This window comes from Rutilus rutilus (assembly GCF_951802725.1).
Source record: "Rutilus rutilus genome assembly, chromosome: 24".
In the NCBI taxonomy this organism is placed as follows: domain Eukaryota; kingdom Metazoa; phylum Chordata; class Actinopteri; order Cypriniformes; family Leuciscidae; genus Rutilus; species Rutilus rutilus.
In genome coordinates this window covers 22,476,582-22,498,704 of record NC_140228.1, presented here as the reverse complement: position 1 = coordinate 22,498,704, position 22,123 = coordinate 22,476,582, and the positions used below count along the sequence as shown (strand labels likewise).

At 38.2% G+C, this 22,123-nt stretch overlaps 1 protein-coding gene across 1 annotated transcript in view; it reads left to right on the top strand.

Annotated features, from left to right (window-relative positions):
* The window catches only part of bmp6 (bone morphogenetic protein 6), a 55,105-nt gene that overhangs the window by 30,806 nt on the left and 2,176 nt on the right, over positions 1 to 22,123 (top strand). Inside the window, exons 3-6 of the mRNA XM_084398858.1 lie at positions 1,837 to 1,985; positions 2,460 to 2,654; positions 21,717 to 21,793; positions 21,959 to 22,069. Coding sequence (XP_084254984.1) covers positions 1,837 to 1,985; positions 2,460 to 2,654; positions 21,717 to 21,793; positions 21,959 to 22,069 — 532 coding nt within the window. The remainder of the gene's footprint in view (positions 1 to 1,836; positions 1,986 to 2,459; positions 2,655 to 21,716; positions 21,794 to 21,958; positions 22,070 to 22,123) is intronic.

Below are 22,123 nucleotides of genomic sequence, written 5' to 3'. Positions count from 1 at the left end.
CAGGTCGTGTTGGCTGTAAATAAAGAGTTCACAGTACCATAGTGAATGTGTTGTAGAAAAGTTTAGTTCACTTTACACTACTCTTTTCACTTTTCTAATTTCAGTTGACTGTGAGATTCACAGTAATCACATTACTGCATTTCTGTAGAGACAAGGGGCAGATTAAAATGTCTTCTAGCCAATTTCTTCCAGCCAATGTCAGTAATGACTGAAAAAATATTTGTTGTATTACAAAAAAACTTGGATGTTGTATTAGAGCTTAGACATTTACATTTATGCATTTGGCTGGCACTTTTATCCAAAGCGACTTACAGTGAATATACATTTTATCAGTGAATGCATTCCTATGTCATTATATTGGGATAGAACTGTTTTGGAGAAATCTGAGATGCATTTTAAAACACTGCCGGTTGTATTTATTTTGAAATCAGGTTCTGTTTTCATGACGATCCATCAATACCTCATGAAAAATTCAGCTTGCCATGACTGTGGAGTTATTACTTTTCTGTTTGTATATATTCTAATCCCTGGTTGTTTTCATGTACATCTGGCCTCCTTGGTAAACCCTCCCAAACCATATGTGAAGACAGTCCTATTTGCATGCAATGGCAGCGTGAAGCTATTAAACTATAGGCCTATTTTAACGGCAGCCAATGACAGAGGCAATAAATGCGATTTATGAAAGCAAAAAAAAAAAAAAAAACTAACACTTCTGACTTTATTATTCCAGTTAATTTAATGTGTCTATAAGAGGCTTTACAGTGGTTTTTTTTAGAGTCGGCAGCTCCCCTATGGTCCCGTTCGGACCCCATCCCAGGTGAAGCTGTGTGACTGGTGGCACTAAACAGAATGAGTCAGCATAAGCACGATGTGTTCATGTCGAATGTGACGTGTGAACCACCAGAGGGAAGAACCTCATATGGAGCTCCTTAGAGTGCGGCTCTAATTAATGAGCAATAAAGAGGGGCTACAGGGACATTCCCAGAACACCTGTGTGACCGACAGCTTTGAAGTGACCCCGCCAATGCTTATTACCATGCATAGTGTGTAATTATTATAATGGGACAGGCCTCCCTGTAAGGCTACTATACCTCTGTTCTCAACTCTGTGACTTGAAGCTCCACTGAGTTTGACAAACTGTTATTTTTTAATGCCTTAAATTGATTGTAAAAAAATGGGATGAGGTTTGGAACAGTGAGATAGTATAGTTTTTATTCATATTTTTAATATTTTTACTTTTATGGTTTCCATTTTCATTTTTCGTTTAGTTAAAGTTTTAGTAATTTTGTAAGGTCTATATAGTTTTATACATTTTAATTTCAGTTTTAGTTTTAGTTATTTTAGTACATCAAGTTGAACTAAATTAAAATTAGAAATGTTACCTTGGCAACTAGCTGAAGTTTTTATATATATATATTTCATTTTATTTTATTTCAGTTAACGTTTATTTTATATCAAGCAACATAAATGTTTTTTTTATGGTCTTATTTTTAAATTTCGGTTAACATAATAACCCTGATGGAAACAACCTAATGTTATTTAAAATGGAAATATTATTAAAGTTATAAATTATACTACAACATTTCTCTTTAAAACCAATGTGTTTGCAAAATACAGTTGTAATTTCATTACATATCTAAAGAATGCTGTATTTGCTTTGAAAGTTACCATTTCATTCTTTCTACCATTTACTTACATATTATCATTACCATTTATTCCATATACTTTTACAGTATTATTTGTAATAAAGAATATAAAACACTATTAGACAGGGTCATTGATTCATGTATATAGTGTTTATAACATTTAATGATCTCCAAACTTTCTCATTTGCAGGGATGCCGATCTGTTTCTGTTGGAATCTCGCAGGTTGTGGGCGACTGAAGAAGGTTGGCTGGAGTTTGACTTTACAGCAACTAGCAATCTCTGGGTGATGAGTCCACAACATAACCTGGGTCTACAGATCAGTGTGGAGACCAGCAGTGGTAAGATAAGTTTAAGATGAGTTCAACCAATATATATATATATATATATATGTGTGTGTGTGTGTGTGTGTGTGTGTGTGGGTGATTGGCAGTAAACTGGGCGCCTATGAGCCACCATGAGCAATGATGGCGTTCCAAATAGATTATTTCTAGGGAGTCCATTGCCAGTGAGGTGACTGGGAATGTTAACAGATGTTTTTTGGTTGGGTATTATATAGTCCTCATTGGCTAGTTCAACCTATTAATTTTAATTTCCTTTGGTAACTTTGAGTTCAGTTCTGTTCAGTTTGATTCAGTTTGATTTGCGAGTCAACCAGTTCAAATAAGTCTTTCAAAAGAAACCATCTTTGGAACTATGAGTCCTGATGTGACCGCAAACAAACAGCACTTATCAAAGAGATGCCCTACTTATTGATATCTTTGCATCTAAAACAGATACCTATAGTACTTTCTTTTTCTTTCTTTTTTTTAAAGGATGGAGCATCAGTCCCATGGAAGCAGGGTTAGTGGGTCGTGATGGCGCTCTGGAGAGGCAGCCTTTCATGGTGGCCTTTTTCAAAGTAAGCGAAGTCCGTATTCGCACTGCCCGGTCAACGGGCAGACGTCGTCAACAGAACCGCAATCGCTCCAACAGTCCACAGGAGGCGACAAAGGGAACCGCTCATACAGGTTAGCCATTTGTATTTCCCATATTGTGAAATAAGCCCCTTCCTATATTTTTTGTTTCTAAACAACACAAGTTTAATATGCACTTTAAGGCAGAAATCAGCCGTCCAGTCTGTTATAATATTTCAGAAGATGTTGACCTGAATAGTCTGAATCTGATAAGTTTTATTGAGTCCAGATATACCCCTTCAAAATGAAAATCTGGACTCAATAAATGTCTTTAAGATCCTTTTGAGAATTCATTTAGGAAGCAGCACATATGTAGGCCTGACATCATTTGTACTGATTTGAAGTCCTTTGCCAGGTCCTCATCAATGTAAACCTGTAAGCGATAAGTAGACAAAAAATATTTTTTAATATAGGACCTAAGCTTTTAGGCATAAATTATACCGTACGTGAACATAAACTCTTCTAGCTGTTCAATTCATTCATTGTTGCATCACAAAATGCATTTAAAAACACAATACAAGTACACAATGCATTATCAATAGGGGCACTATAGTGAGCATTAGCCTAAACTGTCTTCTTTTATGGTTATTTTTTTTATGACAACTAACCTAAGTTAGCTAAACTGTTGCTGGCATGTCTATAGCTGATTATTCTTAGCATTTTGCATTCTTAGTATGTAATCATTTTAACAGACCTAATGACATTATAACTGAACATATTCCCAAATAATTCCATACTGAATCAAACTCAAAATCCCATCCCATATTCAATTGAGGATAATTAGCTGAATACCTTAAAGTACCACAATTATGCTATTTTAAAGGTTCATAATATTGTTTTGGAGGTCTCCTACAAGAGGTAAAAAAAAAAAAAAAAAACACCTTTTCAAAAAACACTTTAATTTTCTCATAATATACATTGCACATCACATCATTCCTCAAGGAGTTGGAAACCGGATCTTTTGGTCTCTCTAAACCCCTCCTTGCTGTCAGCCTACTCTTCTCTGATTGGTCAGACGCCCCAGTCTGTTGTGATTGGTCTGCCGCTTACAGCGCATGTCGGAAACAAAACTCCTATTAACATATCTGAATTTCAGCTCTGGAGGTTTTCCTTAGCGTTTGACTGACAGTGATATGAATGTTGGCTTTGTTTTTTCTGTATCAATGCCAGTATAAGTCTTTATCCTTTTGAAGTGCAAAAAAAGTGGATTTGCAGCTCCAAAAACAGCTTTTTCTTGACACGTGGACAACACGAACCAAACTCTTCCATGCCTCTGAAGCAACTACAGTTTTTGAGGGCGGGTCAAAGTAAACGTTGTTCTCAGGCAGCCATTTTTTACATTGTTACATAGGTATGTAACAGAAAGTAAGATTGGAATTGCTGATGACTCGTGTCAGCAGTTCAGAATACATTTTTAGAGACAATAACTTTTTTTTTTTTTTCGTGCACTTTGCACAACAACTTTGCAGACATTTTACATTCACAAACAGCTATATTACACACTACATGAAAGGTAATATTCGAAAAAGCATAATAGGGACACTTTAAATGTGTACCTTTCTAGTTTAAATAAGAACAGTAGAGGACAGCAGGGTCTTAATCCAGTTTCTGCTTCTCATTATTGCCCTGGTTTTGGGGTGGTCTGAAAGCCTAGTGCTAACACCCCACATAATCCAGAGCTAATTGTGAATGTGAGGCCTCCAAACATAAAGGACCTTAGGGCTAAAAACTGTATATTTATCATCATTTATCAAAGTTTATGAGTTTAATTCACATAGCTGGATACATTTGAATTGGAACTGTTTTTTGATGTGCTTTAACATGCTTATATTTTCATTTCTTTTGTCGGGAACAGTGATTTCTATCTACTTTTATTTAATCATTATTTGTGTTTGGCAAAACATTCAGTGTATGTTCACGACTACAATACATTTAATTGACGTAAACGCATGCAATGCATCCTGAAAAATTTACACCAGTGCCATATGAAAGTCAGACACCACACTGTTTCACCCATTTATACAGTAGTGATTAAACTCAAAGCTTCTAAACCTCACAAACTATGTGTCTTGTCTAATGAGGAAAATCTGCTTAATTTGTCCTGAAGGATTGGACTTTATGTAACCCAAAACATCAACCCCTCTCCTCGGCTCGACTTGGGATGTCTGGAGTGTAAATATTTATATTTGGAGCAGGAAGTTTCGAGGCCGTTGTGACAGCCGTCCCCTCGTGGCAGTGTTGAGAAGGCATATGGTTCCAATATGAAATCACTCTTATCCAGAGCCGATCAGCCCTATACGCACACTACGCAAGTTGTGTAGGGCCCCGAAAATTACTCAGGGCCCCTCCTCCCCCTCGTGTCAAAGCGCGTCAGTCAAAGTTTAAAGGGGTGGTTGATTATGATTTCACTTTTCTAACTTTAGTTAGTGTGTAATGTTGCTGTTTGAGCATAAACAACATCTGCAAAGTTACAACACTCAAAGTTCAAAGCAAAAGAAGATATTTGCTTTTAAAGAAATCGTTTTTTAAGGACTACAACAGACGGCTGGTGAGGACTACACGACATTCATCCCGGGTTAGTGACATCACAAACCCTAGAATTTACATAAACCCCGCCCCCAGGAACGCGATTTATAGATTATCATGACAGAATATGCTAATCAATGACTAGAAGATAACTCCACATCAGCAATATAAATTCATCAACTAAGCATTCAGAAATGTCCTGTTGCATTCTACATGTTGTCACTTCTTCTTGAGTCTCTCCATCATTGTCTGACTCTGGTTTGAACATAAAAGGCTAAAAGTTTTAGAAATTTTCCGTGTGTGTCTGTGTGAGGTAATCGGAGCTGCTAACACACAAACACACATGCTCTTGCTCTTGAAGCTCCGCCCGGAGCAGCAGCTCATTTGCATTTAAAGGGGCAGACACAAAAACGGTGCGTTTTGCTCACCCTCAAAAAGTGAGAATTTTAACATGCTATATAAAAATATCTGTGGGGTATTTTGAGCTAAAACTTCACATACACACTCTAGGGACATCAGAAACTTATTTTACATCTTGTGAAAAGGGCATTATACCACCCCTTTAAAACATTAATGAGAAAATTAAGTGGAACTATCCTTCTGGTCATGAAAAGAGAGAAAAACAACAACATGAGAGTGAATTGCGGGAACAGTTATCAGGTATACTTGTGTTCCAGTTTTGATGTCAGCAAAGACCAGTAAAGTTAAAGGGATATTTCACCGCTGGAAAGATGAATATGTATTTAAATTGGGTCATTTATGTAGTAGAAATGTGAAATTATTTTAGAAGTTGGTGCCTTCTAGACTGAGAAAAGCCAGAAAATGTATTTTTGGCTCATGTGGATGAAAGACAACAACTCCCAGAATGCACTTGCTTCGCTGCCCTACGAGGCCACTCCCAAGCCACGCCTACCGTTACAGAATGCATGTATCGGAAGAAATGATACAACTAGGCTACCAGTTGACTCGAAACTGAAAAGACGCCATTTTTCATGAGATCCCACCCCCTATGGGCGGGTTGAAAACATGCAGAACTAGCTCCTACTACTGGCTGTAGTCTCTCGCCTCTGGCCAAAAAAAGCCTCCGATGATGCAAAATGACGATTTTTGCATCATCAGAGTTTTTTTTCCAGACACACAATACAGAAATCTCTCATCTCAGGGGGACATGAGGGAGGGAAGCATGTCTTGCCTGCTAATGCCGGCCACTTCCAGGGCTGTGTTCTGTGACTGTGTGCCTGACAAAAAAAGTGAGAGTGAAATACAACTATTTATTACGTTTGATAAATGACAAAGGGCAACAGCGTTTGTTTATAAATTCCAGCTCGGAAAAAATAATCGCGCCGCGCGTTAAGATGTGTTCATATGCGCGTGCACAAAATGAAATGTGCACTTTCCAGCAAAACATCTGTGGGGACCAGTACAATATGTTCGTGATGGCACTCCTCATTACAGGCACACATACTTTTAAAACAAGACAATGATTATCTAGTCTCCGAGTCAGTTTAGTTACAACACTGCAGTAAAGCAAGATGGAAAGCAATGTATTGACACTGACTATTGATTTATAGGCTATATTGCATTTAAAATGTTGATTGGCTGGACATACTGGTCAATATGGATGCACATCCCTCAGTAAATAATAACCATCAAGTATCAAGTATTGCTTTTATCATTTAAAACACAGCTATGGCAAGCCATTTTAGCTTTTATTCATTCACAGGATGCATTTTTTATATCAATAATTAAACTTGTACTATTTAAAATGTGAATTATTGATATTAAGAATGTACTTTTTCTAGTAACAATGTCTATTTCTGATATCAGGAATTACATTTTTATTAGTAGTTAAAGGAGGGAGGGTTGTAGTGGGAGCACTGGGGTGTCAGGTGTATGTGGCAATGGCAAATGGTTTACATGGCTTACATGGGTCAGGTAGGAGGGCCCCTTAACAGAATTTTGCTTAGGGCCCCAGGGAGGTCAGGATCGGCTCTGCTCTTATCAAAGCATTCATAGACTGCCTGTGAGCGCTGCATCTTGACCCATATTGAGAGATACAAGTGCACTATAGTTATAGTCTCTCTAATTGCTAAATCCAATGTTAGGAAATAACTTTTGGGGTGGAAATGTGTTTCAGAGTCAAGATAAAAGAAAACAACAAATAATATTTAATATATAAAATATAACAACCTTTTTTAATATAACAACTTATGATGATGATAATTCCGATAACAGTTATGATAAATTATTTAAAAACTAAACATTTAATAAATATTATGTAATATAGTTGTATTTGAGGAAAAAAAGTGTGCACTGATGCAGTCACTTGATTGTGTAATAAATGAACCATCCCTGTTGACATTACAACTGATTTCTTTGTTTAATATAAATCAGTGCTGAATAGAAATCTGTTTGAAGATTGCGAATCAGAATAAAATCACATCCGGAATATGATGCAGTGTTGTTATTATTAAGTAGAACTAAAACTGTCAAAAATCTGAAATAAAATAAAATATAAGGTAATACTTTGATTGTCCACTTTAGACATTGAAAGTAATTTTGCACCTAGCCTACATGTCAACTACCAGTAGTGATGTAGTACTCGAGTCCGGTCTCGAGACCGATTTCTGCTTTCTCGGACTCGACTCAGACTTGTTCCTTCAAAGACTCGGTCTTGACTCGGACTCGACCCTTCAAAGACTCGGTCTTGACTCGGACTCGGCATAGGCGGTCTCGTCCCCATCACTAGTCCACTAGAATACATACCACTAGAAAATTTTTATTTGCTCTGCATGTCCTAACTATGATTAAAAAAGTCAGGGTGGGCTTAACATGTTGATGACAGAGCAGCACTGTTGAAGTTTAGAAAAATAGGCAGAAGATGATGCATGTGGTAGGGATTTTTTTAATGATAGTAAAAGCATAGTCCATATTAAGACGTTAAGACTGCTCCTCTAAACAATTCCCAATCTAGCTTAGTCTGTAGGCCTAACTGTTGATTATAAACTGGGGTGATATTTATTTATTTATTTATTTTACCTTTATTTAACCAGGTGAGCACGTAGAGAACACGTTCTCAATTGAAACGGCGACCTGGCCAAGATAAAGCGAAGGTGCAAGATAACATAAAGTTACACAAAGTACACAAGGGGATAAAAATTATGAATAAAATACAAGTTTTCTAGGCAGTAATAAAAAGGAGCCTTGGTATGTAAACAATTAGTGCATCATAATCTACAATAAAGAATCGAAATGATAAAAAATATCAAGGCAACTACATAAGTAGTAATAATACTGGGCATAATTGTGCAAGGAGAAATTGTGCAAATAACATACAACACACAAACAGAGTGCATGAGACTCTCAGCAGGGCACCAACGGACAAAAAGGCACCAGAGCAGAGGTAAATTGAGTGCGATATTATAATAAGGGAAATCAACATGTGCAACGAAGAGGAAAAAGCTCTGATAGTCGTGCTTTAAAAGACGTGAGAGAGATGGTGTTCTCAAGTTTCATAGTCTTTTGTAACTCATTCCAGTCGTGTGCAGCTGCAAATTGGAAGGAGCTACGGCCGAAGGAAGTATTTGCTTTATGGGTTACTAGGGAAATGTACCTACTAGAGCGCAGTTTACGGACCGGTAAGGCAATGGTGAGTAAAGAGTTCAAATACAGAGGGGTTTTGCGTAGAATTGACTTATATATCAGATGGTACCAGTGGGTCAAGCGCCGAGTATGTAAAGAGGGCCAACCTACTAATGCATATAGATCGCAATGATGAGTATTAAAAGGTGCATTGGTGACAAAACGGATGGCACTGTTGTAGACCACATCTAACCTTTTCAGAAGAGAGGTAGAGGCAGTCCTATAAATGACATCACCAAAATCTAATATCGGAAGAACAGTCATTTTTACCAGCGTATGTTTGGCAGAATAAGTGAAAGAGGTTTTGTTTCTGAATAAAAAGCCAATTCTAGATTTAATTTTGGATTGAAGCTCGTTAATGTGGAACTGAAAAGAAAGTGTATTATCTAACCAGATACCTAGATATTTGTAGGTGCTAACATAATCTAGACTTGATCCATCCAGAGTCAAGATGCTAGTCAGGTTGGCAGGTACGGGCAGTGTGCGATTGAACAGCATGCATTTAGTTTTGCTGGAGTTTAGGAGCAGTTTAAGTCCGCAGAATGCATGCTGAATGGCCTCGAAGCTCTTTTGAAGATTAGTTAGCACAGTATCCAATGCAGGGCCAGATGTATATAAAATGGTGTCATCTGCATAGAGGTGGATCTGCGAGATACCAGCGGCAAGAGCAACATCATTGATATAAACAGAAAAAAGAGTTGGTCCAAGAATCGAACCTTGTGGCACCCCAGTTGAGACAGCAATAGGTTCAGACAGACCCTCAGATTTAACATGTTGAACCCTGTCCGAGAAGTAGTTGGTGAACCAGTCAAGACAGTTTTTCGAAAAACCAAGGCTACCAAGTCTGCCAATGAGGATCTGATGATCGACCGAGTCAAAAGCCTTGGCCAGGTCAATAAATACGGCTGCACAGTAATGTCTTTTATCAATGGCAGTTGTAATATCATTTAAGACCTTGAGTGTAGCAGAGGTGCAGCCATGACCAGCTCGGAAACCTGATTGCATCGCAGAAAGCGTATTGTTTGATTCAAAATGTTTGATCATCTGTTTGTTGATTTGGCTTTCGAAAACTTTACTGAGACAGGGCAGGATAGATATGGGTCTGTAACAATTGGGGTCCAGCGTGTCACCCCCTTTAAAGAGGGGAATGACTGCTGCTGTTTTCCAGTCTTTAGGTATCTCTGAGGATACGATGGAAAGGTTGAACAGACTGGTAATAGGGGTTGCAATGATTGCTGCTGAGAGTTTCAGGAAGGACGGATCCAGATGATCTAATCCAGCTGATTTATAAGGGTCAAGCATTTGCAAATCTTTCATGACATCTGCTGATTGAATTTGCATGAATGAGAAATTAGGGGGACTAAGGCAAGGTGATGCGGGGGGTGAAGAGCTTATGGCTGCATGGGTAGCCAAGTTGAACACTTGGCCAGCCCTAGCAAAATGCTTATTGAAATGTTCAACTATAGCAGTTTTAACAGTAGTGATAGTGTTATCTAGCCGCAGCGCAGTAGGCAGTTGGGAGGAGGTGTTCTTATTCTCCATGGTCTTCACAGTGTCCCAGAACTTTTTTGAGTTGGTACTACAGGCCACAAATTTCTGTTTAAAGAAACTACTCTTGGCATTCCTGACTGCCTGTGTGTACCGGTTCCTTACTTCTCTGAAGAGTTGCATGTCGTGTGGATTTTTTGAGACTATAGCAGTACGCCACAAGGTGTTTTTGTGCTGGGCTAGAGCGGTCAGATCTTGAGTGAACCAAGGGCTGTATCTATTTTTGGTTCTAAACTTTTTGAGAGGAGCGTGTTTATTTAAGACAGACAGGAAAGCATTTTTAAAAAATGACCATGCATCCTCCACTGTCGGTATAAGGTCAACGTTCTTCCAAGGTACCCGGGCTAAGTCGATTAGGAAGGCTTGTTCACTAAAGTGCTTCATTGAACGTTTCACTCTGATGAGTGGAGGTGGTTTGATTACTGACCCATTACGGATACATGCAATAAGGCAATGGTCACTGAGATCCTGACTGAAAACAGCCGAGGTATATTTTGAGGGCATATTTGTTAAGATAATGTCAATAAGGGTTCCCTTGGTCACATTTTTCAGATTGTACCGGGTTGGTTCATTAACGATTTGTGTAAGATTTAGGTCGTCTAATTTCGATTGTACATTTGCAGGAATGTTGAACATGTCCCAGTTTAGATCACCTAATAATATGAACTCAGAGGATAGGTGGGGAGCTAACAGTTCACATATGGTGTCAAGGGCACAACTAGGGGCTGAGGGTGGTCTATAACAAACAGCAACAATAATAGACTTATTTCTGGAAAGATTGATTTTCAAGACAAGTAACTCAAATTGTTTAGCCACGGACTTGGATAGAACAATAGAACTCTGAAAACTATCCCTACAAAATACAGCGACCCCCCCTCCTTTAGTAGCTCTATCTTGACGAAAGATGTTATAGTTGGGAATGATTATATCAGAGTTTTTTGTTGTTTTTCTGAGCCAAGTTTCCGAAACTGCTAAAATGCCAGGGTTAGCAGAATGTACTAGAGTAGTGAGTAGATCAAGTTTGGGCAGTAAGCTTCTAATATTCACGTGCATAAAACCCAAACTAGTATGGTCGCAAAAGTCTTTAAATGATAATACCTGAGGGGTTGAGGTATTAGTATGGGCTATTGGGCCAGGATTTGTCTCTATATCTCCAGAGGATATGAGAAGGGCTAAAATGAGTGATCGAGTAATGGCTTTAAGAACTGGTCGTTTAATACCTTTATGAAAGTAAAAGAGGGGGAATGATTTCGGGACAAATTGAGTTAGATTTATAGCATTAAAAGCAGAGAGTGATGATACATACGTATTGACCTGAGATGGTAAACCAAGGTATTTAGTGATGAAGAAAGAGGCAGCCTCTCTGGAAAAACCAAATGAGCCCGAAGAAGTCACCAAGAAGTTTGGAGGGGGGATCATAAATTTAACTCGTGTTTGATGAAAAGGACATCTATAATAAGAATAAGCTAAAAAAGTTAACAGAAGCAACCAAAAACGGGCCATAATGTCCGGATGTAAAAATTGTCCAAAACTATCACAAAAAAAAAAAAAAAAAAAAAAAAAAAGGTTCTCCCTTTCTCCTCCCCAGAGAGTATACTGCGCATGCACTCTCAGAGCGGGGAAATCAAAACAATGCTTCCGCGGAAAGTTAGATCGCAACAGTTAGTATTGTCTTTAGCCTACGAAATCCAGGCAATGGTCAGACCAACAGAGCATAGGCATCACCCCGACGAAGAGGGACCGCGGTAATCGGCTGCACCAGAAATCCTTCCATCCCGTGGAGCCGACCGAAGAATGAAGACAGAGAGCCGCCGAATCGGGCCCAGGCAGGGGCGGCCAACCGAAAAAAACGGCGCCGCCACAGCAGTCAGCAATCGAGCGGGCAACGGATGAACTAGCCGCAGCACCGAAGATCACAGCACCGGAACGTCAGCAGGGGAAATCTCCCGGGACAAATCGCCTCGTTGGTCAGGTGGAAGGTACGTTGAGCTTAATGCCGTGTTGTTAGCCAGTGATGTTATTGTCAGCTCTGTTGACAACGGGGCTAGTCAATAATAGTAGCTGGTTAGCCGTGAATATTTCTGATGATGAAAAGTATGAGTCCAAAGGCACTAGAAGTAATGATACATCACGCAGGCTGGCTGGAAGTTGTATGAGATCGTATGTCGGCTAGGCATAAATAGCAAGTATATTTTGAATAGGTTCCCGATCTGGTAAATTGAATCCAGGGGAGATCCGTTGTGATTTAGGAAGGATCGTATAAAGAAATAAGTGCAGAAAATAAATAAAAATGACAGACAGGGACTATACACTGGACAGAAAATAGCGTGACTTGCACCTTACGCCATCTTGGGCCATTGTCATATTAAATCATGAATATGAAAACTGACACGTTTTTATGGTCTTGGTCTCGACTCCTAAAGACTCGGTGTCGACTCGGACTTGCTTCCTCAAAGACTCGGTCTTGACTCGGACTCGACTGAATTTGAAAACTAACGGACTCGGTCTCGACTCGGACTCGACCCTTCAAAGACTCGGTCTTGACTCGGACTCGGCATAGGCGGTCTCGTCCCCATCACTAGCTACCAGTCATGATAGTATTAGTAGACTGTCTGCTTAATATCTGCTAAAACTTTTTTTTTATGCTCCCCCAACAGACATTCTACTGACTATAAGTAACTTTGTCATGTCAAGTACATCAACTTATTCTACTAACCCTAACCTAACCTAACCTAACCTAACAGTCTACTAATACTCTAATAAGAGTTAGTTGACATATTTGCAAACTTACTTAGTAGAATGTCAAAGTAAAGTATATAAAAAGAAAAATAGATAAAAAAATGTAGTAATAAAAACTGTAATAAAATAAATTAAAGCCGAATAGAAATATAAAAAATGACAAAAGCACATAATAAAATTACAAACCTATAAAATTAAAATGAAAAAAGAAACTATAAAAGTAAAAGCTAATTCAAAACCTTAGCAAAATAGTAATACTAAAATAACACTGACATGGTTGATAGAAAATTATTAATTAAAAAGATTACTTTTTACAGTACACTGCAAAAACTTAATAATTAAAATGGCATGTCATTATTTTCAGATTACAGTAATGACAAGCATATTTTTGCGCTATAGTAATGTGCTTGATTGTCATGAAAATAATGTCACAATGCAAAAAAAATTGTAATGATCCTAAAAACAGGCTTCATTTATCTTTTTGGGCAGAAAAATGACCCTAACAATCTTCTTGACAGGTTTCACCCTTTGAAAATTCTTTCTGTCTCTATGAGCTTCCAATTCAGACGAAGCACTTAACGCGTGATTAGAGCTTTGACACTGTTTCTAAAGCTTTGACTATTTGTGAAAACAAAAAAAGCACATTAAGCGCTAATGCTTGGCTAGAGGTGTGCGGGGGAGCTCGCCGGCCTTTGGCCCGAGGGAAGTTAACAAGCGTCTAGCTCAGCTCAGTATGTGCCGCCCCAGCGCTAGACCTGTAATTACCTCTGTGCTGTTATTAGGTGCTGGGCTAAAATGCCTGACCACGTTAACAGTATCGCTTAAAGAATTATAATAACACGGCACTGTCCAGCTGCGGTTTTTCATCTCCCCCTCCCTCAGCCCTCCTTTTGTTTACCGTTGGTGTAATTAGACATCGGCAAGCTCTGGGGATGGAGGTTTAATAACCACAGTGATGAAAGACAGGAAGAGAGATAAACTTCACATGGACGCAGACAGCACTCACATTCTCTTTCAAGTCATCAAGGGAGCGGGGTGAGACAGCCTCCCTGCCTCAGCTCTTTCCAGGATGGATGTTATTCCATGCGGAACGCCGTGTCCATTACTCCAGAATGCCGTCACCACCAGGAATGTCATTGTGTAATTGCTCCAAAGAGAAGCTTTTCGTGAGAGGCATCTGTGAGATTTCATTGCAGTCACCCATGTTTTTGTCTTTTGGTCAAGAATCCACGTGTGTATCTTGGCATGTGCTTTTGACAGCTTTTGGCTGTAAATGTCAAACCAAAAAGGCCATATAAAAGCTAATATAACTTTTCTATTAACAGTTCTTGAACATCTGCGTTCTTCCACCAATACTCTGAAAGTGATTCATGTGCTGCAACAGAGCTGCACTCATGACTGTATCACAGTCATAAGAAATTAATTTATCATCTTCTTCATTTGTTAATTAATAAATCTTATTCAGTATGTAGTTAGGTCGAATTATGATTTTATTTATTGTTTAGTAGAAATACTAAAAAAGAATTATTCCTAATACTAAAAGAAAAAATTATTGATCTGTTAAAGTGCCCCAATTATTCTATTTTATTCATAATATGCATTGCAGCCTCACCGCTTTTCTCAGTGTCTGAAACGGTTCAATAAAGGATTATCTCTTAACCCATCCTTCCCGATAGCCTACTCTGCTCTGATTGGTCATATGGCCAAGTCTGTTGTGATTGGTCAGCCGCTTACGGAAACAAAACGCCCATTACCATATCTGAATTTCAGCTCAGGAAGCTTCCTCTGCACTTGATACACAGTCAAACAAACGGTAACAACAGTTTTTACCATATCAATTCAAGTCCGAGTCCTCAGCCTTTTAATGTCGACAACATAACCCAAACTCAGCTACAACGACAGTGTTTTAGGACGGGTCTAAGTAGACGTTGTTTGTGGGCAGCCAGTGAAGACCATAGGCTGGCATCATGCAAATTTGTTACAAACCTACGTAGGTTCATGCAGGAAGTTAGACTGGAATTACCAACGCTATCTCACAACCAATTGTACGAATTTGTACAAGTGAGCAAAAGGTGGCTAATTCGTAATTTGTCTAAACCCCAGTGATTACAAATGGTTTATGGACGGTTGTCAGGGGTAGGTCATTCGTACAAATTCATATAAATTGGGCAACTCGTAAAATATATACGATTTAGCAAAAATCGTACGAATTCGTACAAGTGAGGTCGTATGAATTCGTACGAATTCGCCACCTCGTAAAATTCGTACGAATTGCTGTGAGATCGGGTTGGAATTAATGACGACTCTTTTCAGGCAGTTCAGAATCGGTTCTTTCTTTTGGGAGACAATAACTTCATTTATCTGCACTTTGCAGACCACATTCACAAACAGATAGATTACATACTACATGAAATGTGATATCTGAAAAAACATAGTGGGGGCACTAGAATCAGAACTGTTTAGTAGAATCAAATCAGAAGCAGAATCATTAAATTCCTTGTGATAGTCATCCCTACATATGATAAGCAGGCAGCGGTCTTCATTCGAGGGCCAGCAGAGGCCCACAGGACCCATACACAGCAGTAACAGTGTGGCATTAAATTTTACAGGCAGGAAGAGAAGCGCTTTATGGGGTACTACAAATCTGGCCTTTACACTCAATGAAACTCCACACTAAATATCTGCTTTACTCCTAAAGAGCCCTTGACAGTAAATACTGGCAGTAAATAAAGGAAATGTAGAGGTAAACAAAACTGGAGTGTGTGAATACAGTCTGAATTCATTGTGTTAAGGCTGGTCCACACTTAAAAGATTTTTGAAATCTTATCAGATTTTCAAAATGTGAGAGACAACAAACATGACGATAAAAAAAGTGACTTCAGAGCGGACGACGAGCAAGAAGAAATGGTGATAATATGTTTGGACTGAAAAATCGCTTTCACATGACAATCTACAGTGTGTGCATGTTTGTCTTCGGCGTTCCCTACACACAACAACATTTCTGATCGTAACTATTTAACATTTAACATTTGCGATCGGTGCTGTCCTGACGTTCTTCTGACCAGATTCAATCACTCTTACACACATCACACCACAGGAAAATCTGATAAGATAATCTTAGAACCATCAAGATAATCTGGACTTTACCTAGAATTGTCGTAAGGATTTGGCCCAAAATCGGCCCAATTATCTTGTAACTTATGGGGGCCTTTAGTGGTGCCTGTTTTGGTTCATGGTTCATGGTTCATGTTCATGTTGAATACATGTAGATGCATCATATTTTGGTGACTAACAAATACAGTTCCAGGTTAAGAAATTATATTCTGCATGAAGATGGTTTTAGGACCATTACGACTTCTGTTTTCTTGACATTTCTCATGACTGTAATATGAAAAACACTATCATTAGCATTATACAGCCAGAGTTTCCCTTTTGTGTTTGGTTATAATTTTCATAATTCTCAATGATGAATACAGCCCAGACAAGATATAAACAATGACATATTAACATTACTGGTAGTAAGTATTGGTCATAAAAATGCCTTTGTTTTTAATGCATATTAAAATACCTTTAGATTCTTTGGGGGAAATATGACCCTTCAGGAAATGTACCCATTTAAAAATACTTTAAAAGTGGACCAAAAGAAGAAAATGGCCAATATTCAGCTTAAGCAATAGCAAAATGCTGTTTAAAATAGTATAAAAGGGAGAATAGCATGTCACACCACAGGACATGTCAACTTACCATATGTATGAGTTGTGTGTAACTAGTGTGTCAAAATCTGCCATTCTTTGGTTGTAGTTTGGCCTTATTCTCAGGCCTGTGGTTAGGTGTAGAACATTCTTGACTATAAATGTCACAGTTGGGGATCTGTGTAAGACAGGTTCACTGCTCGGGATCAGAGAGGAAGGGGACCCCTGGGGGACCGACTAAAAGGCCACTCGGGAGAGCTCGGGGGCCACTCCTGCTGGCGGATTTATCTCAGTAAATATTTACCCTAGTCCTGCCAGACAGAGTGAGAGAAATAAAAGAAGGGGTCTTACTTTGGGGGCTAAAGAAGGCCAGAGATTTCACACTGCAACTCAAGCTGTAAACCCAGTACCTATAGTTTAAACAGAAATTATTTTGAAATAATCAATTTCAGTTAGTCATTACTGAATATATTAATGTTCTCTTTTAACTGAAAATGACAGCAAACTACAACAATGATTTGTCAATACTACAGGGTATACAGTGGGAATTGGATTGGGCAAATCAGCATTTGATTTTATTCTCCTCTAAACCACTAGATGACACTTATCGCAGTACTTTCCTAAATATCCGCGTGTTACTATTCACATGGAAATTTGTCCGATTCATGACTCAATTGGGGGCAGCAATGCAAAGTTGATTCTGATTCTGTTGATTTTAATGTTAGAGATTTTTGTAGCAATTGACAATCTATAAAATTACCAAATATATTTTGAAACAAAAGTCTTGATAATGATTTTCAGGTTTGATCAAGGTAATTAAATAATTACCTAGTTCTGGCATGAAACTCTAGATGGAGCAGGCTGATAGGTCTAACTCATTTGGGAGCATTCATGTCATTATCTACATAGCACAGCTGACTGGTTGTTGTTTCAGCGGCCAATGAGCTGCCATGAGAATCCTCCACCTTCCCCAGCTCCACCTGTATAGATCTGCTACGGGGGTTAATTTATGTATGTTACATACTGTAAGCAGCAGTAGCATGCAGCCCACAGCAATGTCTGTGTATTAGCAAGTCTCGGTACTTTGGCCAAGACCAAATACATTAACATTGTCATTGCCATATCCATTACCATGCCAGTCTCTGTTACCATGCCAGTCTCCTGAGATCTGTCATTACAGAACTGAAGAATATGTAAAAGTACGGTATTTGGGATAAAAATCGCCCCTGCTGTTGGGGCTAAAGGCACAATAATCGACATGATAATAAATAGCTGGTTGACTTTTTACATTTATTGACATGACATTGGTAGATTCAGATGGTTAATAAAATGTATTAGTTGGGTGCCCAATGAACATTTTAATGACAGTATTTTATTAAATACAATCACAGCTTTAAGACCAAGAAGCTTTTGCCAACCAGTTGCATCAACAGTGGATTTTCAACGAACTTTCTCTTAAAGGAGAAAGTGGGAAACACCTTAGCCCTGGATGATTGTTGATTTCTTAGGATGACCTCAGATTTGTCTACACACTCCACATGTGGTTTCAGTTACAGCCTTAATTTCTTCTCTACATTACTCAGAGACAATCATGTTGTTAATAAAGGTAGTTTTTTTAGATGAATAATGTGAACTGTCCAAAACATTCTTAATTTGAAAGATTTTTGCTATTATCTTAAGAAAAGCACACTTGTTATTTCAGAGATAATCACAATTTATTTAAACAGGAAATATGCAATGCAAATTTGGTCAGTTCTATCTAAATGTTGAGAGCTGTGCTTTAGTTGAATAATTTATTTGTAAGTCAATCTACATTATCAAGTATCATTTGACAAAAAATTAAAAAAAATCAGTTTGTAAATGTTTTCATTTATTTGTGTTTTTGTAGAATGTCTAGTTTAATTCTGAGCAAACATTAGAGAGAAACACCTTTTCTATCTTCATGGCTAAGCACTTTATCTGCATGTCTAGGCATAGCGATGTTATAGGGTGAAGTTAAAGAGGACATATTATGCCCTTATTTAGTTTTAGGTTTTCATGCTTGAATGTTCAAAAACACATAATTTTCCACATATTTTACATTATTGTAGCACCTCTCTTCCCAGTCTGTCAGTAATGCTCTGTTTAGTTTCTGTTTCTATAAATCCCTATCCTTCCAAAAAGCGCAATGTGCTCTGATTAGTCTGCTGGAACAGTGTGTTGCGATTGTTCAACTGCTTTGCGTGTTTTTTCGGAAATATCACTCTTCTTATCATAACCGTGAGTTTCAACAAACTACTAACTCAGCTCAGCTCAACTTGACCTCGCCCCTTTTTAGGATATGCCCTGGGCGGGAATTATTTAAATGAGGAATTTTGGGACGTAAGTTCCTGGAAAGAAACCCAAGACTACAAATGAGGCATTTCAGGGAGTTCAAAAACTGTGCTTACTGATAGAGAAAAACTCCCTTTGTAGTCGACTTTGTGCTTTGTAAATTTAAAGACCTATTTCATAATAGGTCCTCTTTAAGCTCATCATTAAACCAACATAGGAAAACTCATTGGAAAACTGTGCCTCTTCCTACATTTTTGCAGAACTCCAAACACGTACCAAAACATTTAAAGCACTGCACTTTCCAGCCGAAATAAACACTTGAGGCAGTAAAACACCAACAACTTTTGTTCTTTTTCATACAAAATTTTGATTACAGGACAGATTATAAATTAATAATGACTTATTTTTGTGTGGTTCCTTTCACCATAGTCCATAGTAAACTAATAAATTGTAATGTAAATTGCATCACATTAACAGCTCCATATGTGTGGCTTTTCTGAAGTCGCAGACTTGCTGAGTAGCTCAACTGGTACAACATTGCACTTGTGATGCGGATCGCTCGAGTAAATGGCATGTTTGCTTCAGCAAATGTGTTTTTATCTCACCTTTGCTTGTTAACACTAGCGGGTATGTTTAGAGTTTAGTCTAGGTGGTACGTTATTTTTAAATGCGATCGAGCATAAAGCATCACTTACTGGACTTATAATTTCTAAACTGTCATGATACCTGCAACAACCAACATAACAAAACAGTGCCAGATTCAAGTTCAGCTGTTTCGGATAAAAATGAACACTTACTGGACAGTTCACTTTGAAAGTGGAATGAAACATGCAATAGGCAATGTAACATCATTTTGCAGAAATGTGGCCACAGGCATGTTTTTCCAATGAGCCTGGGTTGCATTATACATTACCACCAGGTTCATGACTGACTTGGATGTTGTTAGTGTTGTTGAGCCCAGCTGGACTGTGATGTTGTGTGGAATTGCCAGGCTGGCTGAGTAGTAAATATTGTGTATATTGACAAGAAAAGGGGCCCAAGCATCGAACCCTGAGGTACCCCAGTCATTAGCTAGTGTGTTTTAGACACCTCCCCAGGGTGGTTTCCATCTAATGTCCTACAAAGTGTTTCCTGCAAATGTGAAACCAGTGTACAAACTTAGGAGAACACATTTTGTGTGCTGTAAGCGAAATAAAGATTTGTTGTGTTGATCATATGTACATTATTATTATTATCAAACCATTAAACATTTATTTCGACAGTTGTATGTATTAGTTGTTTTTCTCAGCTGTATAATGGGTTTTCATTGTCAAGTTGAATCAACATATAATGTTTTGTCTTACGAGAGCAGTAAATTAAATTTACTTACATCATAATGTCATTACAGTAATGAATTACAGTATGGTATAATAAGGGAGGCTTCAGCAGCCAGTTTGAAAAGAAAACAAACAGTATAACAGCCAGTATGCTCTCAGACATGGCAAAACTGTGGTGTATGGGATTGTGGGGGGTTAGTTTGATCAAATGTGGTGGTACTTATTCTAACTACCAGTCTTGCATGGCATGTCTTGACACTGTTTTGGTTAGCAAGATCTCTGGATGGCCAAAGTTTTGCTCTTTGGGGGCAAAAAAAAAAAGAAAAAACAGGAAGGGATTGCAGCTGGACTGAACTGATATCATAGTTTTCTCTCTCCTCTCCCACTCCACTGCACTTAGCAAAAATTACCAAAAAAAAAAAAAAAAAATGTGTATGAGAACACCAGTGGAAAGATTGTGTCAGAGTTTGAATTCAGAGCTGGAGTCAGTGCCAGAGATGACCTTCCCCTTCAGAAAACCCAAACCTACCTGCTGCTGACATGTGGCTAGTTCACGGGGTGGAGCCGTACAGATAATTGAAATAAACTGTAAATGTTGCTGACAGCTGGTAAAGTGAAGGACACATTGTTGCAAAGCAAATGTTTTGTGATGTTGACAGGATTAGCAGTCTCACTTTAAATATGGTCTTTATTCTTGTTTTGAGACTAATTTTAAATTGAGGAATTTTAAAGGCACCGTACTGGTTAGAAGTGCACCAAATATATTTCATGTGATTGACAAGAAATGCCTTAGACGCCCTCCTGGTCCAAAACTGTATGACGTTCTTCCTTACATGGAGCATGAAAGGAAATGTAAGGCTAAAATTAAAGCCTCAGTCACCATTTATTTTCACTGTATGGAATAAAGATGGAAAAAAGGTTTAAAAATGACTCCCATTCACCAATTTGGATTCCAAATTCAGTTATACTCAACTCTGAGTAAAGGATGACAGAATTTCATGTGCATTTTGTGTTAGTAAGCACAAAATTAGTGTCTTTAAAGCACAACAAAATATTTTTAAAACATGATTTAAAATGTACTTTTAATTTGACTATTACAAAGTTCTGTACTTAATTTTAAGAAACAGGAAAGTGTACTCTCTTTAAGTACACTGAAAATATACATTTGAAAATGTAACATCTGAGGTAGGCTACACTATAACTGCACATTCAATACAATTGAGCACTTTTTCAAAAGGGATCCATTTAAGAAAAAATCACCATTAGCATAAAGCTAAATGTGTAGTATGTTATACTGTAACCTAGCACGTGTTAATGTCTCTCTTCTCTGTGAATGGCAGATTACAACAGCAGTGATCAGAAGACCGCCTGCAAAAAGCATGAACTGTATGTCAGCTTCAGAGAGCTGGGATGGCAGGTAAAGATGAAGGACATGCATATTCATCATTACAGATATCAGACTGGTGCAGGCTTCAGTAGCCATTTGCATATAATATAACTGATGATTATAAATGTGTGTTGATTCTATTTTAAGATTATTTTAGTGTGGGCAGCCATTTTAATTTTAAATGTCTTTTATCAGGACTGGATTATTGCACCTGAGGGCTACGCAGCAAACTACTGTGATGGAGAATGCTCTTTTCCCCTAAACGCCCATATGAATGCTACTAATCATGCTATAGTACAGACACTGGTGAGTTCTTCTTCATAAAATAAACACCAGCCCTAACAGAACACATTCTAAGTT